The 25,076-nt window shown below is 35.4% G+C and overlaps 1 protein-coding gene across 11 annotated transcripts in view; it reads left to right on the top strand.

Moving 5' to 3' along the window:
- PCDH7 (protocadherin 7) overlaps positions 1–25,076 on the top strand; it is a 409,263-nt gene that overhangs the window by 4,721 nt on the left and 379,466 nt on the right. The window contains exon 2 of one of the 11 annotated variants that reach the window (XM_049708855.1): positions 22,831–23,220. The exons of 9 other annotated variants lie outside the window; for them this stretch is intronic. In XM_049708855.1, coding sequence (XP_049564812.1) covers positions 22,831–22,869 — 39 coding nt within the window. In that variant the 3' untranslated portion in view covers positions 22,870–23,220. Of the gene's footprint in view, positions 1–4,616; positions 5,810–22,830; positions 23,221–25,076 lie in introns of those variants that run through there. One more of the 11 variants, XM_049708856.1, reaches the window with a different exon arrangement.

Genomic DNA, 25,076 nt, shown 5'->3' with positions numbered 1-25,076 from the left:
GTGCTTTTATCTGTTTTGTAAACAAGGACGATTCCAGTTAAAAATAACAGCACTTTTATAACGTTAGTTATAATAACACCCACAAATAAAGATCTGTAGAAATTTATTTAGAAAATGGTAATGTGTTATGCAAAAGCATGTGAAGAGATTTTTCTGCAGAAAACTTACTTCTCCACTGTCATCTTAATAGGACTTTTTGTCCTGTGGCATTCTAAATTATGTAATCTTAAAATTTTGAGTAGACATATCAAGTGGCAGATTTATTGATACTTTATGCAACCACTTCCTATGTTCTGTGCTGTCATTAAGCTTTATTTAGCTCATCAAATGGGGGTTAGCTCTATATTCTTGAATATTTAAAACAGCCAATATCAAGACTGTTGTGGCATCCTGTTTAAAAGGCAAAGTGATATGCTTATAAATAAACTAATGTATGGTGTTAGTCTCTTAACTCAGCAAAGACATCCATATACCAGAAGAGAAAAACTACAAAGCCATTGAAATAAACCATGCACTTTGCTAAAAGTGACTTTGAAAAACTTCTGTGTTGTTAGGCATTCAAAAGATGAATAAAGTTTTAACCGCAATAAATAGCTGACCTAAAATGAAAGAAAGGCAAATGAAATACACTCCCCTTAATGTAATTAGTAATAGTAATTGATATGCTTCATCTCCTCAATATTGCTGTCAGGAGACAAGGGATCCATTTACAAAGTTACGTTCTGTTTAGACATCTCACATAATAAACAGGATCTTTTTTGTTCTCATTTTTGTTGTAATGTAGATAGATGATTTTCTATATTTATTTTTAAAAGATATTACGTTTAGTTTTTAAACATTGCCAAAATGTATTTTCCTTGATTAAAACTGAAAAATAAAATTAAAAAAAGAATGCAGCATTTTCTTATAATTTCTCCCTTTTAATGCCAAATTTATCTAAAGAAAATCTTGAGGGTTGCTGTCTTTTAATTTCTTACAGTAGGGATTAATTAAAAATATGAGATTTTATCTGAGGTAAAGCGTTTTTTTATTTATATTTTTCCTGAATTTATCATAATTCTTTACTTGTGATATAATGGAAGTGATGTCTTTTACAGTGTTCTTATCTTCATGAGAATTGGTATGAAGTGTTGCTCCTAAGTCCTCTTAATGGTTACATTATAATGAGTTAAACAGCTTTGTAGAAATAAAAGTTTGTAAATAATGCCCCCCTCCCCTTCTTTTTGGTTTGTTTTCATAGGCTCTAGAGACATTCAAATCAATCTTCTATAGTTACTCTTGGGCAGAATCTAGGAGATAATGTGTTGCAGAGATGCCGGAATTATTTCTGAAATTCACACATTAGGAAAATTGATTACGTAGCCCAGGTTTTCATAGTTCATACCTTTGCAATTCAAACAAAAGCCCTTGTTCTCAACTAAATAATCTGTCTAGTTGAGAAAAATGGGGATCATTGACAGCATTAAGTGTACACCATTCCATTTCATTCTCCCTTTACTTGGTAAACCCGGTCTTGGTGGCTGTTAAAGTTTTGTGAACTGGAAGTTCAGCTGTGCTTTTAACTTGTGAAATGAAGGCAGAATCATTCTATTTTTCTATTTATTTTACTATGTGTTAAGTATTTTTCAATTTTCTTAAAAATAGTATAATTCCAAAAGATTAATAGGCAATGTAGAAGTATAGTTCCCACTTTGCATATTATTTTCAAGTTCTTTTGAGCTTATCCTTGCCATAATATTATTTAGATAATGAACTGGCAAGTAAGAATTTCATCTTATTTAGTAAATGGAAAGTAAGGTACTTTATTTCTGCAAGCATATAGAGGATACAGCTTGAATAAACATTAATTTAAAAAGCCATTTGTAGCTGATACTGAAATACTCAAGAAAAATTCATATTAACTCCAGTGACAGTTTCTCTTGCCTAAGGAACTTCTGCATGTCATCTGAATAAAGTTCCCTTTAATTGATCAAACTGTGTTCAGTCTATTCATTGTATACTTAGTAAAATTATGGCAGAAATTATTTTTTTTAATTACTTCCATTTTGGAAACAAATAATGACTTGCCATCATCTATTAGAGTTCTAAGCACTGAGAAAACTGAATATCAATTTATTTGTGAATGTATATTACACCATATGTATTATAGTGGAAATGCCAACCGCAGCTTCCAGCTTTAATTCTATAAAAATAACTGCTACAATGTGATTCTCCTGTCTATGACCAAGGACACTTTCAAGAGGCACAATGAATCTGCATATGTTGAGATTTTTGTTACATACGACCTGAAATCATAGGCAAGAGACTAATAACTGATGAAAGTTAGGCTGTGTCTTTAGTCAGGAGGTATCTACTAAAGCAACAATACTTGGCTTTCTGGATGTCTGTGAAACAAGGAAAGGGTCATCCACTGATTTATCTCTAATGAATATACAAATTTTTATTGAAGTCCAGGTATGACCATTTGAATCTTACCCCAAACTTCTAAGTCAATTACTGACTTTGACATAAGACCACAAAGTCAATTTAAGTCAGGATTCTAAGTAAATCATGCAGCTGGACAACTATAGCAAAATCATTCTTTCTTGTTATCTTTTATCTTTGAGTAAGTACATATCTCTTATGCCGAAAAGCATGCACATGTGGTAAATATATATCATAATCTCTCTCTCTCTCACACACATACATACACAGATGTTTCCATATAAACCAACTATGTTTCCATTAGGCTTTTATTTCCTGTGATATTCATACATTGATACGTAGGAAACATTTGAACTTAAACACATATAAAACTGACATAATATATGTCATAATCAATTGCTTAATGTTTGTATCTAAAATTACTAGAGTTATCACATTTTAGAATTAAAAGATATCAACCAAACCAACCCCCTCATTTTGTAGAAGAAACTGAGGCCTAGTATGAAAGTTAATTTGATTGATATCATTAAGATTATTAGGGATATAATGTGGACTAGAGTCCAAGTCATGGAGTGCAGAGAGTCCAATGTTCGTTTTTTTTTTTTAATCATGCTACCTGTAGGAAAAAAAATTGAATTTCTCTCTTTCTCTGTATATATTTCAATAGTGACAGAAATCTCTTGAGGTTTAATTATGTATGTATAGCTATATATTTGGCTATTAAAATGGATTTTTTTACAATAGTATATAATTCTGCTTTAGGCTCTAGTTTATATCTGTAAAATCAGGGAAATTATAATCCAAATTTGATAGATTAAAAGAAATTCATAGTTATTCATAGTTATTTTCCTCTTATGTAAGATAGCAAATGATGATGGACATTAAAGTAACTTAACATGGTTTAGAACATATATTCAACAAGTTGAGAGAATTTTTCATTTTAGCAGAACAATGACAGTAGATATAAGCTTCTACCTAGCATTTAGTATATCCTCAGTAAAAACATATTTGTAATGGAAATGAATAAAGCTTTCTATACATTATTTATGAAACTTTCTATGCATTCTAATTGGGATAATCTTTTACCTTTTCCATCAATAGTGATGATTCCTTTGGCTCTATGCTCCTTTGCATTTTGCCAACTGTGTAGATGCACTTTACTTTATTAACATCCTTAACACACAATTCTGAACTAACATTTCCTCTAAATTTTTTTTCTAGAAAATTTATAGAAGAATGTGACGTTTTGCTATTTTTCAATTGAATTGCTTCCTTGTTAGGCAGTTAACCAGTATAGCATTTTAGATTCTAAATTTACCTGTTGATAAAATATAAAAGATTGAATTTATTAATTTCAAAAATAAAATGTGAACTATTTTTAAAACTATAATATAACAAAACCATTGCTTCACCATAGCCCCCAATGCTTTCAGACATTTTAACATCATTTCTTTTCCTAAAAGACGATGGTAGTGGAGGTTATGTAGAAAATTTAGTATAATAATTGTTTAGAGCTTTATGTTTAAATTGTATATAACCAATTGCTAGGCTGTTAGCAAGGCTGTATATCCATTTATTTACTATGACTCTATAGAAATAGTAGAATCTGTATATGTGTGTGTGTGTATATATCTATATCTATATCTATCTATATATATCTATATCTATATATATCTATATCTATATCTATATATCTTGAGTCAGCTTTGCTTTTCTTTCTTATTTATTTTAAAAGCCCTTAGAATCTTTTCTAAAGCAGGGACCATGTTTCAGAACATTACACAGTGCTTTATTTAGCATTAGTGTTGTGGGAGAAATCACATTCCAAGAAGAACTGAGCTGAAACCACTAAAACTAGTCTTAATTATCACTTCTGGTGAATTAATGTTTTAAAGGCGGAATAAAGGTTTATTTTCTGTAATTTAGTGATGAACTAAATTCCAGATTATTGAACTCTAATGCTGTGTAAAAACAAAAAAAAAACTATTAAAGCTTCCAAGTAGGATTCATCTGACAAGTTAATTTTTTCCCCCTGAACATATTTATTATTTACAAACACATAATTTGCAAATAAAAATTTCTCTGCTCCAAAACCTCCATCACAGCATTCCAATTGGGCATAAGCCATTGGGGAAATTTCTTCATAGCATTTTTTTTTTGACCTGCATAAATCTTTATTTTCCTTCTTTCAGATGCGTCTGCATCCATACATTACTGTGTTTGGCTGAATTCCACTCTAATATGATGCTCCATTATGCACCATACTCTGATGACCTTGCTACTTCACAACCTGCTGGAGCCTGCCCTTGGCCGTGGGGTGTCAGCCAATCACTGCTTGTCCCACTTGTTGTGCATCTGATTTTCAAGGTTTTTTGTTTTGTTTTGTTTTTTTCTCATTTAAGGAAAAATAGTATTGGAATAAACGTATAAAAGAAACAGTATTAATAAAGAAATGTGCTACTAATGGATGTCTAAGTCACCAGGAATTCCTTTCTCAGAATGGTGGTTAGCAGAACTTAACAGTGAAGTCTTTTTAAAAAAAAAACCAAAAGCATATTTCAACAATGATTTTAAGACTCTGGCTTTGTGTAAACCAAGAAAAATTAAGTCTATGAAGTCTTTGTCTATAATACATTAAAAAATGACTTTGTATAAAATCCTAAATTGATCAATAGTTTTAAAGTGTTACATAATCAAAGCCTTTTCCAGATCAGGGAGATAGGTCTGTCAGAGTGAAGGATGGTGTCTCCTTTGCATTGTGTGGGTGTATTTCTAAATGCCACTGTGCGTGTTTGCTCCCACACATGTGTATACAAGGACTTGGAGCAATATTTATAAAAATTATTGTCTGTAAGACAAACTTGAGAGATTTATTTTGTGTTTACCACAGCCACTGCCAATGGACTGGTTTTTCCTTAATCTTGAAATACTGACCAAAATATCTGTAGAATTTTTAAGATTTGTGTTGCTGTTGTTATTAAATTCCTTAAGAAAATTTAGAACCTTTAAGTTAGATTCACTGAAGTCACTGTGGTCACATTCAGAAGGAATATGTGGCTACCTATTTTTGTGGACTACATTTATCTGAAGGCTATTCTATTTGATGTCAGATAACATAAGTTCAAGCAGCTTCTGAGAATTCAGCACGTTATATATTTTTGAGAAAGCAGGTAGCCGAAGTTTAGTTGTATAAATAGTGATTTGCTAAGTAAGTCAAGAATTCTCTGTATGGTCCCTCTAACTCTCTCTGTTTATATTTTTATGTCTCTATTTGTTATGTTGTATGTGTTTATGTGCTTAAAAATAAGTGTTCCATATGAAAACTTTGATAATTTTATATTTATCATATCATCTGCCTTATTAAAGTTTTCCCCAAGTTTGGAAATACTAAGAATTCAAGACTCTTGAGAAATTTTTGGTGAATTATTGTCAATATAAAAGCCCTTTATGAAATGTAAATATATACTGGAACAACATTAAAATGTGGAATGATAGGAAATGCACACTAACCCATGTAAATCACCAGTGCATGTATTTCAGGCTTTTTATTTTATTAGCTGTTTATTTAATTTTGCAAAATAGAAATTTTCAGAAATATCACTGAGAATATAGTGAAATTCCTGAATAAAACCTAATTTTCATCAACCTCTCATTTTGTTTTGAGCACAAGGACCAGTGTAAGAAACGGGTGAAAAAACTTCTTTCCACTTTTGGCTTCTAGGAAATATTATGTTTCCTCATCCCAAGTAGTAAAGTTCCTTAGATATATACTTAAACTAAATCCTGTAACAAATCACATCAACTCAAAACAAATTACAGACCAAAAGACCAAAAAAAGAAGTCCAGAATTTGGGGATAAATTAATCTGTAACCACATGGAGGGGGTATTTATGAATACCTTCACAAGGACCATTCTAAGGCAGAATTTTGCAAACTTGGGTTGCAACACACTATTGGGACATGAATCAATTTGTGAGTTTCTACCATACCACAATTCGAAAGATATGAAATAAAGCAGAAAAATTTCAAGTACACCATTCATGTAGTAAGGGTAAATATCGTCTTGTGCAGTCTTTATTTCAGTTGTGTTTGTATGCCTGTGTGTCTTCCTGCTTTTGGTTGCTATGTAAAAAATTTGTCTTTTTGTGGAAGCAGTTGAAAAGGATTGAGAACCATCCCTCTAGATTGTTCGGGGTAGGGAACAGTGGTTATTTTACTGTTATGATTAGAAAAACATAATAAATCAAAACAACAAAATTACTAAGACTCCCAAGGATTTTAGTGTGCTTTTCAGCTGAATCAAAATAATCAACAGCAACAAGCTTTTGAGAAGTCTGTTATCATTCCTCTGTTTGTTTTTAAATCTTTGAGCATTTCGCCACTGGTTCCTATCCCTGCACAGACTTCCAGATTTCTCTCTGCTCCAACCCCTTGCTCCCAGATGTCATCCTCCTCCTCAGGTCTCCTTTTCAGTTACTGGCATTTGCCATGTAGGGAGGTTTCTGTGGAGAGTTGGAGATAAACTCAGAGCAACCCACCCACCTTATATATTTTAGCATTTGGATATTTTATTTAAAACGACAAGACAATACTTCCTTCTCCATTACAAAATCTAAAGAGGAATATGAGGCTTCCCTGGTGGCGCAGTGGTTGAGAGTCCCCCTGCCGATGCAGGGGACACGGGTTCGTGCCCCGGTCCGGGAAGATCCCACATGCCGCAGAGCGGCTGGGCCTGTGAGCCATGGCCGCTGAGCCTGCACGTCTGGAACCTGTGCTCCGCAACGGGAGAGGCCACAACAATGAAAGGCCCGCATACCGCAAAAAATAATAATAAAAGAAATAAAGAGGAATATGGGAATGTTAGAGACTGGCTTAAATAAAGTTTTTTTCTTTTAACACAATTAATATAAGCTGGTACTGGGTATGCAAAGAAAAATAAGATAGAGTCTTTGTCCTCATGAAATTACTATATTAAAAAGAAGATTACAGAGCAGAAAAATGATGATTATAGATTATATTTGCATTATGCTTCTTAAGGGTCAAAGCATTGAATGCATGTTTGCTTCTCAGCGTAATCAGTGAAAAAAAAGCACCATTATTATTTCTGAGGTGAGCAAACTAGAGTAATGAACAGCTTTTTCAGCACTCTGATGGAACTAGCTAAGAACTTTATCAAGTCTTTGAAGAAATAGCCAGTCAGAATTCAAAAGTACTGAAAGCATTTGAGGAAGGTGGTGAAATTTGTGCTTTCAAATACACTATATTTTTAGACTTACCTAGGTAAATTCTTCCCAAAAGAATTAGAAAAGGCCCAGCTTTTCAAACTTTTTCCAGTCACAAACTACACTTTATACTACCAAAAAAAAAAAAAAAAGAGTTCTGGGTATAATTTGGAGATCTCATTAATTACCCTACTTTGTAAACAACAACCCCATATGTGGTTAAAAACAAACAAACAAACCTCAAGAACTAGGTAAATCACTCTAATCTTAATTAATTTTTGAGCCTATCTCTAGAAAAACAACTGAGATCCTTCAGAAGTAATCCCACAATTTGAAATAGCTCTCTGGGAATAATTTCTATCTGTAACTTTGCAAAACGCTTTTCTTGGATGTGTGTGACTTTTTTTTTATCCATTTATTTTATAGAGAATAGATTGATTTGCGATATCTTTTATACACCATGCAAGGCTTTGTAATTAAAATGATGGCTAAAATAAGGCCCTTATCCTCTGTGCAAAAATAATATACATAAGGCAAGGGATACATGAAGCTCAGAGAGACTGCCCCCAAGTTTGTCTTGTCTGTCGTGGCATTCCCAGTGCCTACTAGAGTTCTCAGCATATAGGAGACACCCCCAAAGTACTTGTGGAACAAATGAATGAACAAAGGGCCTGGGCTTTATTGCTAGGTAGACTGAAAATCCATCCACATGGGATCACCAGACTGTGTTATGACCCTTTTATATTGGACTCTAAGAACTCCTAATTTGTTATTTTCTTTCCCTGCTGGGTGGGTGTCTCCATGACAGAAGGCTACCTGCTAGGTTGGCTAGAGTCCCTGCCTTCTCTGCAGGATGTATGACTTGTTTCTGTACCAAATGAATAATTCTCTGATTTCCCCTCCTCGCTTCTTCTTGGTGGTGGTATAAACACCAAACCCTTAAAAAAGATAAAACTAAAGCAAACATGTGAGGGAGGCACTGGTCACACAACAGACTTCTGATATATTTTGAGGGGCTGTGCAGAAGTGTGCAGACACATGGGTTTTCAAGATTTTTGTGGAGATCCTCATCTGCAAGGAAAAATGGACACACACACACCCGAACGCTTGCATGAGTCTCTGTATTCATCAATTTATATAGTCCTGCAGGTATTATTCAATCACTGTACCAACCTATGCTCACTGATAATGGATCTTTTTTCCCCATTTTCATTCTGACTGCCCCTGAGGAGAAGTCATTTTTAAAGATGAGAGTCTAGCATATCTGTAAAGAGAAACGTGTACTTGGTGTACTCAGGAAAGAGGTCTAGAAGAAAGAATATGCCCTTACTGGGGAGTGGTGGGCAGTGAGGTAGAAGCTGAGAAATGCCTTGCAAATTAAAAGCAGTCCTTAGAAGTCCAGAGATTCTAAGCGGCACCTCTTGTAAATTGCAAATGACCTCTGAAGGAGTTGGTTCAGTCTTGGGCACACCTGGGTGTAAATTGCTGTAAGCAGATAACTAGGTCAGCACCTCACAAAGATCAATAGTTCTTAAGAAATGAGGATTTTGATTAGAGCCATGAGGAAGAATGAACAGCCTTCAGTAGTTTAGAAGACTGAGATCTCTGTTAAGGCACCAAGTGTCTTGGACTCCAGCTGGGAGTCAGGAGGTAAGGTGAGATTATAGCAGAAAAGAATATTCAGTCCCAACAAAAGCAAATGTATGTGGCCTTGATTTTGGCCCAGGGCCCTGGTGACCAGAAGGATGACACTAAGTGTCAAGGCTTGATATGATTGCAAGACTGGTGTTAAAAAGTAGTAAACATTTACTTTCTCCCATTTCTACTAGTTGTTTTGCTTTGGTTTGGGTTTTGTTTTCAGCCTAGAGTATCAGGTCCAAGTGCTCTGTCTTCATTCATTTTCTACCCCTGTACTTTTGGGAGAAAGAGAAAAACAAAGAAGGAGAAAAAAAAGGAAAAAAAAAAGTACAACCACTGCATGGCAATAGACTCACCTTCTCCTTACTATTATTATTAGATTACTGTAATCAAAATGCTTGATGCTTGCCACATTATTGCCATGTAGCTGTTTCTTATCCTAACTTAATTCCATTCTCAGAAATTGAGTTCTAATAGGTCTGTACTATATCCCAGAAACCTGAATTTTTAACACTTCCCCCTTTTCAATTCTGATTGCAGAGGGTAGGTAAGACTACAAAACATGAGGTTTAAAGCCCCTGAAATTCCTAACTTCTGCTTACTGGTTTGCTTTTTGACAGCCTCTGGCAAAATAGAAAACTGAAGCCTAGTAAGGTTATAGGAAAATCTGCCTTCTTGCCCTGGCTTTCTCACTAACTGGCCAGTGCACCCTATGTAAGTCCTTTCAAGTCCTGAACTCATCTGGTGTCATTTTACATAATAACCCCTGCTCTGATTACATGACAGGGCTTATGAGGGTCACATAAAACGTTTGGGACTTGTAAAACGCCACGGAAACTTAAGATAGTACTTCTCCTTATCCATGAATTTCTCTAAGCCCTTCTTGAAGTGCATTTATTGTATACTTTTGGGGTATTTTCACTATCCATTATTTTTAAAAGGTTTTTGGTTTCAGTTTCTCAGGGGTTTTTGTTTGTTTGTTTTGTCACAATCACTTGTTTGAAGCCTCTGATGTTCTCTTATCCTGGTCGATTTCTTCAAAGTTATGCTGATCCCCGATCAAGGTGCAACTAGGGTGTGTGCTGTCCTTAGAGCAATAGCCACTGGGTTTTGTCTGAAGTCGTTTCAGAGCCTATGATATCTCGATAGGAAAAAGGAGAAGAAATAGCTTATTGCTGTAAAGCAAGTAGTTTAGGAAAGACTTAAAATAGTTTGTATCCATTTTGATACTTTAAAAAATTCACTACTTTTTAACAGTCCTTTCCTCTTCCATACAATATTTCCTGGGAGTTTTTCTTTCACTTCTCATGTCCGGCCTCTAACATTAAGCGCAATCATTTATGGAGCTTTAATTCTGTGCCAATCACTCTGCAACGACGTGTACCACATTATAACATTGACTCCTCCTAACAATTCCAGGAGGCAGGTTCTATTATTTTTTCCATGTGACACATGTAACTGGGGAATAAAATCAAACAAAACCTCTTAGGTCCCATCCTCTTTACGTAAAACAGGGGCCTTCAGCTACCTGCAGTCAACTCTTCTCTGACATAGTTCTCTCTACAAATCTGAGAATTATTATTGATATAGTAGTCTTGATAGATTTGAATTTGCATATATATATATATATATATATATTTAGGCTTTTATGTGCATTTCGTTCTAGTCCACAATATTTGCGATGTATCCTCAGCAAAAAGGGCTGCCATAACAAAAATACCATGGACTATGTGCCTTAAACCATAGAAATTTCTTTTTCACAGTTCTAGTGGCTAGAAGTCCCAGATCAAGGTGCCAGCACATTCACAGAGAGAGAGCTCTTGTGTTCCTTTCCCTTCTTCTAATGACACCAGTTCTATCAGATTAGGGCCTTACCCTTCTGATATAATTTAACCATAGTTAGCCCCATAAAGATCCTAATTCCAAGTAAATCACATTGGATGTCAGGGCTTCAGCATATGAATTTTGGGGAGACACAAGTCACTCCATAGCAGATTCTATTCTTGGTCTGAGCAGAACACATTGGAATAGACCATTGTTTCTTCATGAGCTTGTCATTCACCACAGTTGGTATATTCATAGGAAGGAAGGTACACTTTCCATTTTAAAAGAACATTTTCCCTTTTCAGATTGGCTCCAAAAGGCAGCCCTTTAGATGTGTTCTTGGCACTGATGAAAAATTGGTACAGTTGCTATAGCTTTTGTGAAAAAATATGAATCTATAACATGTATGCATGTGCATAAAATTTGAAGTTCATTGTTTAGCTTATTATATCTAACTTTTTATGCATATCTTTGAATGTTTTTTGCAATTTTCAGTTTTCACAGGGATTTGTGATATTAAATAACATCTTAGTTATTTTAATTTTGCCAACCAATATAAGTGCATGTAGGTATATTAATTAATGTAAAATCAATATTTGTATAAAATAGTCCAGAAATTGTTCCACAAATGTAACAGTAGTCTTTTAAAATGATGATGCTAATATTTAGTCTTAAATGTCTAGTATATTTTCAGCATTAAAGTCCAAATGAAAAGGAATAGGGGTTAAGGGGTGGGGGGAGTCAGTTGAAACAGTAATAATGTAGGCTTAAGAATCCCTCTTTTCAAAGGACAGTCTCAGTGGATTTTCACACACAGTGGCATAATTGGTCTGACAAAGATCCAATGGGTTTGATTTCTCCTGGCATATGGAAACTGCCAAACCTGTAACCAAGGCTGGTCCCAAGCTCTGAGTGACTCTTCACCAACTATTATGTATGCGTGCAACACTTTGCATCAACACAAATCCATGGACATATCAAGGATTTTTTTTCACTGTGCCTTTTTATTTTCTTAATAAAATTAAAGAGTCATGTGATAAAATACATAATGAGTAGCCTGGGAACTATATATGTATCCAGTGGGCTGTAGGAAGTGGTTATATTTTAGGGTAATAACACAGGATTAACTCATCAATGTCGGGAAAAGAAACTTCTTTTCTGTCCTTTGGTCAGAATTTCTAGGCAACGGAGTATAACAGCTGAATAGACCTTTCCTAAGAAGTACCTTTCTAAGCTTCCTGAGCTAATTTTACATTTGACCCCCTATATTAAAAATGGCAAGTTAATCAGTTCTTTTGTTCAGGGAAATGGCAATAAGTATGGCATGAACGTAAAGGTTTTGTTTTGCTTTTTTAAAAATTGCATCTAAATCTGCTTTTTGGTGTATTTAACTGTTGAACACAAGGACCAATTTTAGATAGAGAGATGGCTTTTCTATAGGGGATTAAGGACAAAAGATGGTAATGCCAATTTTTTTCCAAACCAATGCACATACTATTAGGTCAGGAGCATTAAAATTTACCTTGTTACAAAAATTTCTTGCCTTTTTCTTTAATGTTTTAATGTTTCTTTAATAAGAAACTAATGTGTGTGTATGTATGTGCATCTGTATGTATGATATGTATATGCCTATATACATATAAATACACACACAAAGGTAATACAGTTAACATTACAGAGAGCAGATACTCAATGAGTGATTATCTTATGCCAATTATGTGGTTATATGCAAGGCATTGTTTTAGGCACTGGAGAAGCAGCAAAATAAAAGACACACATGTCTTCCCCCATGGAGATTCAATTATAGTTGGATAATACATAAATAATAGGTAAACTTATACTGCATGCTGTGTTCTACGCACTGGTCAAACGTATTTTATATATATTAACTTATTAAATAGGTCCAACAGCTCTATGAAGAACACCTGTAATTGTCTTCATTCTGTAGATGAGGAGAGTGTTGCACAGTGGAGTTGAGTAACTTGCTCATTGCCCCACAATTTACAAAGCGTCAGAGCTGAGGTTCAAGTGCAGACAGTCTGGCTACAGAGGCCATACTCTCCACCACTGTGCATATGCGAAGTAGAGGGAACACATTTATTTTACAGCCAACTAGTTCTGGGAGGATGAAATTGAATTCACTCGACTTCTCTTAAAGGCTTCAGTGAAATTTCAGCCTTACTATTTTAATACCTTTTACTATGTTCTTGAAATTAGGTCACTCAGTCCAATTTTTTTTTTTAATAGCTCCATCTCAAGCCTTAAAGTGCAAATCAGAAGATCGGAAGATAGTTATTAGACTAGTAAGCACTTCCCTCCTTCCTTCTACCCATTCTCTTCTTTGGGGAATACCTCATAAATATATTTTTCCCTTTTTTTGTTATTTTATTTTAATATTCTTCATTTTGTTAAGTTTTCATCGTCTGTGGTGTATGTTATTAATACAACTAGGAGAAAACAAATCCATTAATTTTTGTGAATTGTCAGTTGATTTAGGATAGGAAATACCTTTATATAGAGAATAAAATTTTACTTAGAAGATTTTAAAATCATACATTTTGTTTACCTTTTACTAAAAAGACATGTTTTCTCTTATTTTTGTTTTTTTTCCCCTATCATTCAGAACATTTAAAAGAAAAGGTGAAAGTGAATTCCTTGTAAGATTTCCTATAACATACTCTGGTTTTCTTTAAATTAGGTGCTCATTATTAAATATTCAATTAAAATATGACCTACATCATTTCACAGTTTTTTTCTCTCAAAACGTATTATCATTCTATTTATTTATTTAAACATTATATGTTTCTTTATGAGACACATTTTTAATCACTTAAAATTCAGATGAGTACCAGTGAAGCCTATCTGAAGTTGATTCTTTATGACAATAAATGTACTCATTTTTGCTATGATAGTGCTTTCCTAACGTGTTGATGATACTTTTTATTATAGGATATTTACTCAACAGGTAGATGTCTCAAAATATGAATCTTTGTAATATAACTCTGGATTCAGTTATACAATATCTCTATACACTTGTGATCTGGATTGATCTTAGTATATGATTTATATGATTTAAAATTTTTAAGCTTCAGAATTAGTGAATCAAATTTTTGAGGCTATTGCCACAGTCAACAATTTGTGGAATTTTCTTTTTTTTTTTTTTTTTTTTTTTTTGCGGTACGTGGGCCCCTCACTCTTGTGGCCTCTCCCGTTGCAGAGCACAGGCTCCAGACGCGCAGGCTCAGCGGCCATGGCTCACAGGCCCAGCCGCTCCGCAGCATGTGGGATCTTCCCGGACCGGGGCACGAACCCACGTCCCCTGCATTGGCAGGCGGACTCTCAACCACTGCGCCACCAGGGAAGCCCTGGAATTTTCTTTCCTTAACAATAAGTATTAAAAATAATGCCAGCTTCACAGTTATTTTCTACTAATAGGAAGAAAGTATGATAAACTTGTATGGAACCCAACTAATAATCCCCTCCAGACCTCACTTGAATTCTTACAGAGCCCAATATATCACCTCTTTACCATTTGGTTAAAAGTTTAACTCCCACTTGGAAACAACCAATTTAAAGCCAAAGGACTCTGGCAATTAATCAGTGTTAGTTATTGGCCTACTAAGTGTGAGCATCAAACATACATTCTAAAATTACTGGAGCATTAGAGTATGAGCAAAGTAGGGGATGGAACAATTTGGTTTGAGTTGGAAAGCTCATTCAAATTTAGTGTCTGAAAAGGGATAATTAGTTATGAATCTGTACACTTCAGTGTAGTTACTGGTACACTTTCAGAAAGAGGAAAAGAGAAGAAAAGACAAAGAATGCCATGTATAGGGCACAACCACATTGTAAGGACCTGATGAAATCCATAATTCAGTCTGTCTGTACTACTGTCACTCTAGAAAAATGTTTCCTGGATACACCTTGTGAGGTTTTTTTTTGTTTGTTTGTTTGTTTGTTTTTTATCCACTTAGGCAAGTGGGAATTGTTTTCAGTCCCCAGCAGCAAATAGTATGAATGCTTACCTTCCACAGTAAGCAAGTTATAAAAGTACATTACTTGCTTATGTGTTCTTGAGAATTCACTGCTATTAATTTTGAACTTTTTGACTGTTCTTTTGTAAAGCAAGAACAGTAGTTGCCAGAGCACAAGGCAGAAACTCCTAATGGCAAATAAGCATTTACAACCATGTAACTGCTCTATTTATCCTGAGAAGTGGCTCAACGAAGAATTTAGTTTTACTGTATGCTTATGCTTTCCAGTATCTATATTGTTTGCCGATCATTGGATGATGTGAACCTTGAGGAACTTAAAGTGCTTGATGTCCCCACTATGTCACATTACAGTTAATGGAATAGCATATGCACACTGTGAAGGAAGAACAGACATGGCTTGTGAATAAAAAATCAATTTGTACACAGTACTTCTGTAATCTATATAGTCTGTATACATTTCTCTACATCAGAAATTCTCAGTTCTATGTTTCAGGCTACAGAGGTGCCATGTGAAGAAAATGAGAGTGATTTGTGTGAAGCCTAAACAAAGGAAATCCAGCCACACTTCTAGTCCTTAATTACTGTGTCATGCACACTTATGCAATTTATCTTGTGTTCAGAGTTGACCTGTGTGCTGCTCTTTTGATCTCTAGCATTAGTAAGGACTAGAAGAGGGCTGCCACTTGAGCTGTGAATTTTGTTTTGATATAAAATAGTATCAGAAAGAAAGAAATTATTCATCACAATCTAGTTCATATACAAAGACATTGAAATGCAGACAGATCCTCACATCTAAAAGCGTGACTTACCATATAATATGCCTCTGCATTAGTGGGTACAATCCTGGCAGAGAGACAGATGCAGCTTTTATAAGGTTTATTTTGGTCTTGATCTCTGATGTTGAACAGATCCCTCAGTTTTTCTCTGTCTCATTTTTCCAACTTATTCAAAACTCCATGGGAAATGTAATAAACTGTAAAAATCAAACAGTGAAACATTGGATATTGATGAATGTAATTTCTATGTTAGTAAACAAACTACCTTCAAGGAGGATGGAGGGAGATTCAGAAATGAAGTAATGGTGCCAAAGCTGAAGCTTAGTATTTTCCTAGAAGAATTAGTTTAAAAAAAATTAAAACTATCTTGTTACCAAAAATAATAGTATTGTCATTTTATTCCTAGCACTCCCCTGTGGAGGAGAATTGAAGACATTATTTTATCACTCTGAGTAAAAGCAGAAATGTGTTATTGAAGAAAGGAGGAAAAAATATGCTTCAGAACTAGAGAGGAAAGTCTCAATTTACAAAAGGAAAAAAATGAAGGGTTTTGCTCAGGGGTCCAAAAAAATATTTGGCTTATTTCTTTTTTATCATTTAAACTGGTTTCTTGCTGGGCCTTTTTATGGAATAATTGAAAAAAAAAGTGGGGAAGAACTTTTTCAGCAAAGGCAAAAGACAGTAAAAAAATTAAAGTGCTAAGAGAATATAGATAGGAAGTTGTATCTTTTTGTACTTTCATGATTGCCTGCATTTCCCCCTAAACTTATAGTTGAAAAACTCTGAAAAAGATATCAAGCCCTGAGCAAAGTACTAGAGAATAAAACATAACATCCTGTGCCCCTTCTACTCCGCATTCTCACTTCTACTCTCTTTCTTTCTCATGCACATACACGTACACACACAAGCACTCCCACAAGCTCAGACTTCACTAAGCTTTAACACAGTCGTACGTTGATAAATCAGTTTAGGGAGCATTGAAATTTTGGGGGCATGTTGACATTTTTGAAAGCTGCTTTCACAAAACTGATTATTAATTCTCCCAGGAGATTTCAAGCTGGGGAGGAAGATTGCTCGAATAATGACTTTAGCAAAGTGGACATTCTGCACTTGGCAATTTTCCTGAAAGACATTGGATTGTAGGTAATCTGTGTTTCCCTTCATCCTGCAGCATCCTCTGCAGCGGAGTCAGTTTGTGATAGTCTGAGGTGCTGCTCTTGTCTTTCCCCTGTGGAATCTTGTAAGCTTTTACACTTGCTTTAGCTACATTTTTCCCACCAAGCGGGCTGAGTTTTCTCACTGTCTCAGAGGAAGTCAGATGTCAGTTAAGTACCGAGCAGCCAAGTGATAAGAATATTTTAAACGCTGAATGTTTTTGAAGTTTTCAGGATCCCAGCTGCATTGAGAAAGCTATAAAGGACTAACGCGGGCCTCTCACTGTTGTGGCCTCTCCCATTGCGGAGCACAGGCTCCGGACGCGCAGGCTCAGCGGCCATGGCTCACGGGCCCAGCCGCTCTGCAGCATGTGTGATCTTCCCGGACAGGGGCACGAACTCGCGTCCGCTACGTCGGCAGGCGGACTCTCAACCACTGAGCCACCAGGGAAGCCCCAAAGTATCCTTTTAATGTAGTATGATAACAACTATAATGGGAGCTATACGGACTTTGGGAAGGACTTACTGATTCCTAGGAAGGTTGATAATAGATAATGACTTCACAAGGAAGTTCTAACATGGCTTTAATTTCTTTCTCCTGCATCAACCCTGCACCAATCTGGCAACCTTGGCCACAGGCATTAACTCTTCTCATGGGAGCTGAGTTGGAACCCCATCTTCCTTTACATTTCAACAGGTTTTTGCTTTTTATGCATTTCAAAAGGATTTTTTTCTTAGATTGTTGAAATTAGAGCCAGCGCATGAGCAATTCAGTTAACCTCATTGCTTTGTTGTTATTCTGTCATTTTGACCAAGAACTGAACTTGCTCACTGTAACTGTTTACTCTGAATTCTTCACACTTGGCTCTAAATGATTTTAAATAATTTTCTGATGTCAAACCACCTTCAAATGGAACTATTATTATCATTGAAGAGATTGAAAGAAAAGAGGCACATGTGCAAAGCGATTTCCAAGAGAGGAATCATATAGATGCTTTTAATCATGGCAACATTACTGGAATGTTTACACCCGCTTGAGGCAACTTTGAAAAATAGAACAATTCGTCTGAGCCATAAGTTACATTTTCCTAAAAACAGTCATGTAATCTTGTATTTTCACACCTTGTATTTGTTTTATGCATTGATTGTCAAAAGTGTTATAGCCCCGGAGATCCTAAGGAAAATCATAATGATTTTTTTCTTGTGATTGCTAATTATTTTAGGTGCTTTTCATTTCTTCTAGGTGCTGTCGTTTTATCCGAGCACCTTTCATGTGTTCTATTAACACTGGTACTTGTTATCAACTGGCTTCTAGATAATCCTGCTTAAGTGACTGGTTGATGATAGCTTTTAAGATATTGCCTCTCCAAGTTATATTTCTATTCACGGAGGATTCTGGAATAACAAAAAAGCCTGATGTGAAGCTTTCTAATGAAGGGATTTATATAAGGCATTATCCAGAATACAGAGGAAAACATTTGGAGACAAAGCAATTCTGGTTGACCTTTCTCCTATCATTCTTCCTCCCTTGACCTCTTAAAAGGATCACTTCACAATAGATCTTTAGTTTGTGTCCAGGTGGCAATAAGGAGTAAGGTATTCCTTATTTACTGCCAATGATACTCAGGGTCTAATTACTTAGTTCATTTTATATATACATATATATGTATATATAATTTTTCCTCAAAAGAGATAATATTATATTTTAAATTTTAGGGTAAATTTTGGTCTGGAAACCTCTCACCCCCAGGAGATAACAGAGGCTGTTAACTCTAACCTAGATGATAATTTTTAAAAAATTAAAAATTATATTTCTATCATTTCTGAAAAGTATTAAAAAGAAGCAGCATGTAGAAAGGTTGCATGTTTTAAATGTCCTTGTCAAGCCTCATGGTAAAAGACCCTTAAAAAGGGTTACTTATTGGAAGAACAACGCAATTGATTTTCTGGAAATTAGCTTCAGTTGTAAGACCTACAGCATGAAGAGAGAGCAAAGAGGTAGATGTTCTGGAGTGGGTGTCACTGTTTAACTAGCCTTGGTTGCAATCTCTCCCTTCATATTTTGGCATCTCGGTTTCCTTGTTTTTGTGCTGCCAACTTTTCCAGTCTCCTGAGGCCTTATTTTCAGTAACTATTCCTGAAATCCATTCCATTCACTTCCTAGAAAGTCTTGCAGAATCTCTGTATAATTCCCTCAGGGCAATGGTTTAAGCTAATACATAGGTTGGGATATTCTATTGAGAGTATATTTACACTGGTGACTGTTAGTGGGTTACTATGTTAATATTACTAGCAACTATTTTTAGGAATTGGAAATTGACTTGAGGTAGAAACATGCCAACTATCAATCGTTATTTCAACTATCTAAGTCTGGCTAATGGAAGAGAATTTTTTTTTCTTTTCCTTCCTTCATTCCTTTTTTTTCTTTTTCAGTTTTTTAATTGGGTAGAGTCTAGTAAACCGTAAATACATGTTTGTTTCAGTGGGCTTTTGAGGATTTAGTAATAAAGGTTCTTTTTATCACTGGGTCTTTTATACCATTGGTATCATGGTGAATTCTTTCATGTATCAGAATAGAGCAGTATAATTAATCATTTGAACAAGATATATGATGTTTTAATATTTAAAGTATTTTAATGCATTTTTGAATTATTCTCCATCATGACAATTTATATCATGATTTTTTAAAAGGTGTTGGCTAAAACCATTTGTGTAACGCTAAAATGTCTTAATACACTTTATATAGTTAATGTTGAACTACATCTAAGAAAATGGAGACATTGTGGTACTATACAACCAGGAGACTTTATTTTTTAAATTATTTCTATTTTTTTAATTGATTTATTTTATTTATTTATTTTTGGCTGCTTTGAGTCTTCGTTGCTGCACGCAGTCTTTCTCTAGTTGCGGCGACAGGGCCTACTCTTCCTTTCTGTGCGCAGGCTTCTCATTGCAGTGGCTTCTCTTGTTGCGGAGCACGGGCTCTAGGCGCACGGGCTTCAGTGGTTGTGGCACACAGGCTCAGTAGTTGTGGCTAGCGGGCTCTAGAGCGCAGGCTCAGTAGTTGTGGCTCACGGGCCTAGTTGCTCCACGGCATGTGGGATCTTCCAGGAGCAGGGCTTGAACCCGTGTCCCCTGCATTGGCAGGTGGATTCTTAACCACTGCGTCACCAGGGAAGCCCCAGCCAGGAGACTTAATTCAGGTCCTACGTGATGTTGCCTAATGCATCTAACCATCATTTCCCAGGTGTCTTCCAGGCCTTACTTTAGTCTTGAATTAGTTTCCTATTGCCCTTTTAACAAATTATCATGAACATAGTGATTTAAACAGCGGTCATTTATTTCTTACACGTCTGATGGTCAGAATTCTGAAATGGGTCTCACCAGGCTATAATCAATGTATTGGCAGGGATGTTCTTCTTTTTTAGAGGGTCAAGGAGAAAATCTATTTTCTTGCCTTCTCCAGTTTCCAGAGGCTACCTACCTTCTTTGGCTCTTGACTCTCTTCCATCTTCGAAGCCAGCAATGGCTGGTTAAGAGTCTTTTTCATATATCACTCTGGCTCTCTTCTGTCTCTCTCTTAATCATTTAAGGACATTGTGGTTACATTGGACCCACTTGGATGATCCAGGAAAATCTCCTTATTTTATGATCAATTGATTAGAAGCTAATTCCATCTGTCATTTTAATTCCTTTTTGCCAAGATTAGGATGCAGATATCTTGGGAGGGGGGCATCATTCTGCTCACTATAGGTCTGATAGGCAAACATTCCAAAAATTTGATAATGACATGTTATAAACCACAAAATATTATTCGGGCAGTCTCCAGCCTGATTTTTCTTTTCCTGTGAAATCTCAACATTTTATCTTATCACCAAATAGGTATTTCATTCTTACTCTACTATATCTTACTTTTCCCTCAAAAGAATTTATTTGTATTTGAAAGAGCTTAAGGATAGAAAAAGCCGAAGTAATTTTTTTTCTGTAAGATAAACTTCTATATATAAAGCCATTAACTGTTTTGAAATATAATATGATTGATTTCACTCTCAACTTTATTAGGAGTTTATGACTGCATCAACTTTTCAAACTGTTTATTTATTGAACTTATTAAGTACCAATTATGTACAAATACTATGATTGTTGTTAGATAGGGTCTGACTGACTCGCTCAACCAGAAGCAGTAAAGAGGTGAGACTAGCTTTGCGGTAGAGTAAATCTGATTTGTCTTTGAGTCTCAATATCCTCACAATATCTGCCATGTAGAGATGTTATGAGGGTTAAATGGGTTAATGGACACACAGACCCTGGGACATACAGAAACTCAACAAAGGATAGTGTCTTTAATCTTTAGGACTTGACCTGACAGTGCTACCACTACAGGGATAACACGATGGCAGTGCTATCTTGAGGGCAGTAAAAGGTAATTATATCTGGCACTAGTCATAATTCCTCTCTTTCTAATTGCCATGGCTTATGGTTTGTTTGATTGCAGGAGCCCATACTAACCATGGTTGGACTAGTTATCAACCGAGGAAAGGATATGCTTTGAATTAGGAAAGACTATTCAGTTGTAGTTTACTCAAATGCATTCAGTTTAGTCTTAACTGTACTTTCATTGGAGACTGTGGATCCAAGATAGTGTCCCCTAGGAAAGAAAAAATAAATAAATAAATGTTGACACTGGAGAAAAGATGTGGTCTCACCAATTCTCATCAATCAGTGTTTCCTGAAATCCTAATGGAGACATTACTTGCTGCTTCTTTGATTTCTGAACCTCTCAGGGCACATATATGCTGACATCACTTGGTTCCTTAAAATCTGATGGCAGTTTGTGTCTCAGTTTGTCTCAATGAGCAAATTTCAATAGGGCCAGGTTTTCTATAAGAGAAGAGGAAAGATAGAAGCAGTCTCTAGACTTCTGAAATTCATTAAACAGCTTTCTTACTTTAACATAAAACAGTCAAATACATAAGCATGCCTGGAGTTATTCTATTTTTATTTTGTGATTCTGGTGGGCATTTTTGTAGAAGGGGCTCAGAATAAATGATCTTTGAAGAGGATTTCAATTGTCAATACAACATGCCTGCAACATTATTCTTCTAAGGGATAGAAAAAGAGATAATAGATGACTAAGTATATCACTCACATTTAATATAATGCCCAGAGATTACACCATGACTTTTGCATTTCATAGGAAACACAATATCCCTGATGATGAAACACTGGAATTCAGGCAAATGATAATATAAGGAAATTAAGTTCAATAAATGTTTACAAGGCCAGTATGAAATGAGATTATGATTTGGATATAAAAATTTTTGTACAAATGATTATTACTTTGTAGGATTTTTAGGTTCATGTGTTTTAGTTTCTATATCTATGTGTTTCATTTTCTCATCTGTAAAAGTAAGTATTCTGATAATATCTATTTATAGAATTATGCAGCTCAGGCAAGATTAAATAGGTGAAAGTAATCTATAAATTGTAGATTGCTCTACAAAGGTTATTTATATCTATTGGGTAGATGCCAGGGGTGTTGCTAAACATTGTACAGAACACAGGGAAGCTACTCACAACATAGAAATGTGATGCCCAAAATGTCAATGATGCCAAGGTAGAGAGACCCTGCCCTATAGTGAGTAATGACCACTCTGTCCCATCTCTAGGCAGAAGGCGACAAGGGGAGAGAGAAGTTAATGGAATAAAAAAGGAGAAACATTTGGAGAGGGCTGCTCAAAGTGGCCTTGGAGTCAGGGAATAAAAACTCTGACCTCTTTCTTCTCTCTCTTTTTAGTCTGGGCCAAGAATTTCCACTGGACAAACCTGGCTATAAGCCAGAGAGCAAGGGATCCTGGGCATGTAATCTATATTGGTCAACCTCCTGGGTGTAAAACATGATCCTATGGATAAGGATGAGAGCGGACAGAACAGGTGTGTGTGAGAAATTGAAAATATTTAACCCCAACCATGAATCACTGTCTCTAATTAATATTCAACTCTGTGAGTCCATGAGGAAATAATGTCTGTGGATAGGTTCGTATATATGCAGAGAGTAAAGTCAACCATGGGTACAAATTTGAAGAAAAGGAAAATTCAGAAATACATCTGTAAATTAATTCTTCCCCAGATAGTTTGTGTTGTTCACCGTATTAAATAGCATCTGCTTGTACCTTGTTCAACTATATGCCTTTGTCCATTTGTGTTCATTCAATAATTTACCAAGTAACTGAAAGTGTGCTGAGTGCCAGGTACTTGTCCAAGTACAGAAGATACAAAAAATGGATATAAAATGGTGCCCACTCTGGAAGCTTCTTTGGATGTAGTAGGAGAGATATTTATATAAACAAACTACTGCAACACTTGGAGCATGTATGTCTGAAGTAGTATGGTAGAGAGAAAAGAGATACTCATTTTTCCTGGCATGTAGAAAGTGACCTTGACAGAGCCTCCAAGGTCAAGTAGGTGTTTTCTGGACAGGGAAATGGAAATAGTACGAGACTTAGAGGTGTCCTTTGTGACAGAGTGGAAACAGTGGGTGATGAAATAAAGTGGAGTTCCTATTTCTAAGGATCTTTTGTGCCATGCTAAAATATTGGAACTGTATCTACAAAGTAGTCAAGAATCATTGGATGTATTGGTAATGCTAGTGCAAACTGACTTACCTTTCTAAAAATTTTCTAACTTCTATACCCTTGTATGGTATGAGCCATTCAGAATATTGTCTTTAAATTTAAATCTTTTAAAATAATATCTTAAACTTGATGCTGTAACAATTCAGTTATTTCTGAGTGAACTTAATTTAGTGAAGATTTTACAGAGGCATTTGGATGTTCAAAAGTGATAGCACTTAAATGTCCTTTGCTGGGTTATTCTCATTAACGTGTTAGAGGATCAAAGATCTCAGAAACATTTCAAGAATAAGAGTCCCTCTTCTGTTTCTCAACTATAAAAATGTTCTTTAAATCCTCACATGCACACTGGGAAATATTTCTTATATCATTATCTTTTAGAAAGTTGTGAAATAATCATGGTTCGGGGACAGATTTTTTTAAGTTTGTCAGCTATATAATTGGGACTCAAGTTTTATATTATGTGGATGCATCTAAACTTGATTCTGTTTAAATATGAATACACATATATTTTCCTTGGCCTCTATAAAATTTATTAATCATTTTGTCTCCCCAAAACATTTGCAAACCAAGGGAATAATGCCAGGAGTGAGGGTGTAGCAGCAACTACCTGCTGTCTCTTCTCTTTAGTTTTGAACCTGAAGCTTAAAGGAAAATTTCATTATAATTGAGTAATTAGCCTCAATATCTCCACTTCTCAAAACAATGAATGTCCAAAGCTATCTTTTGATCTGAATGTGAGGAATGTTTAAAATGCAAGTAAATATTAGAAGATGTGGATTCTTCTTTGCTACTGATACTTTTTTGCAAACCTTCCTAAGTCCTCATCTTTCAGAGAATCTTGGTGATTACTGGCGGCTGCCAGTAACTTGGTGATTACTGGCGGCTGCCGAAGAAGCTGGTGATGGAACTTTGACCCAGATTCTTATACACCCAGTCTCTTGTCTTCCTCTTTCCTTTCTTGTTTTGGGGTAAAAACACCTGGAAATAAACAGGACAAACTTTGTGAATAAAGGTGTTTGGCCCCACACACACTTTTGCTATTTAAATAAGTGGTAATTCAGTTTCCAATGGGGTAAGTAAATGATGTATTGCTATAACCCAATTAAAAATATTAGGCTTCAGAATGGGAGCATTTGAACTTGGTGTCACGGATTTTGGGAAGTTCTGAAAAGAATAGGAAGTGTTTAGATTCCAGGAATCTTTGATTAAATTATATTAATGAAAGTGGAAGAGTTCTCAACTGGCTGGTATGGAAGATAAAATACCATAAATGTCAGCATCATGCCTGGGAGACTCTTTTAAGTCATTATAAACAATCATGGGCACTATAAAAGACACGGTCAAATCATTTCTCTTAATTCTTCCATACAGATTCTTTTTGTTGCTGGTACATATCTCATTTCCCTTC

Source organism: Orcinus orca, chromosome 4 (assembly GCF_937001465.1).
Source record: "Orcinus orca chromosome 4, mOrcOrc1.1, whole genome shotgun sequence".
Classification (NCBI taxonomy): Eukaryota; Metazoa; Chordata; class Mammalia; order Artiodactyla; family Delphinidae; genus Orcinus; species Orcinus orca.
Note: the sequence above shows the minus strand (reverse complement) of the source record. Positions and strands in the feature narration are given on the sequence as shown.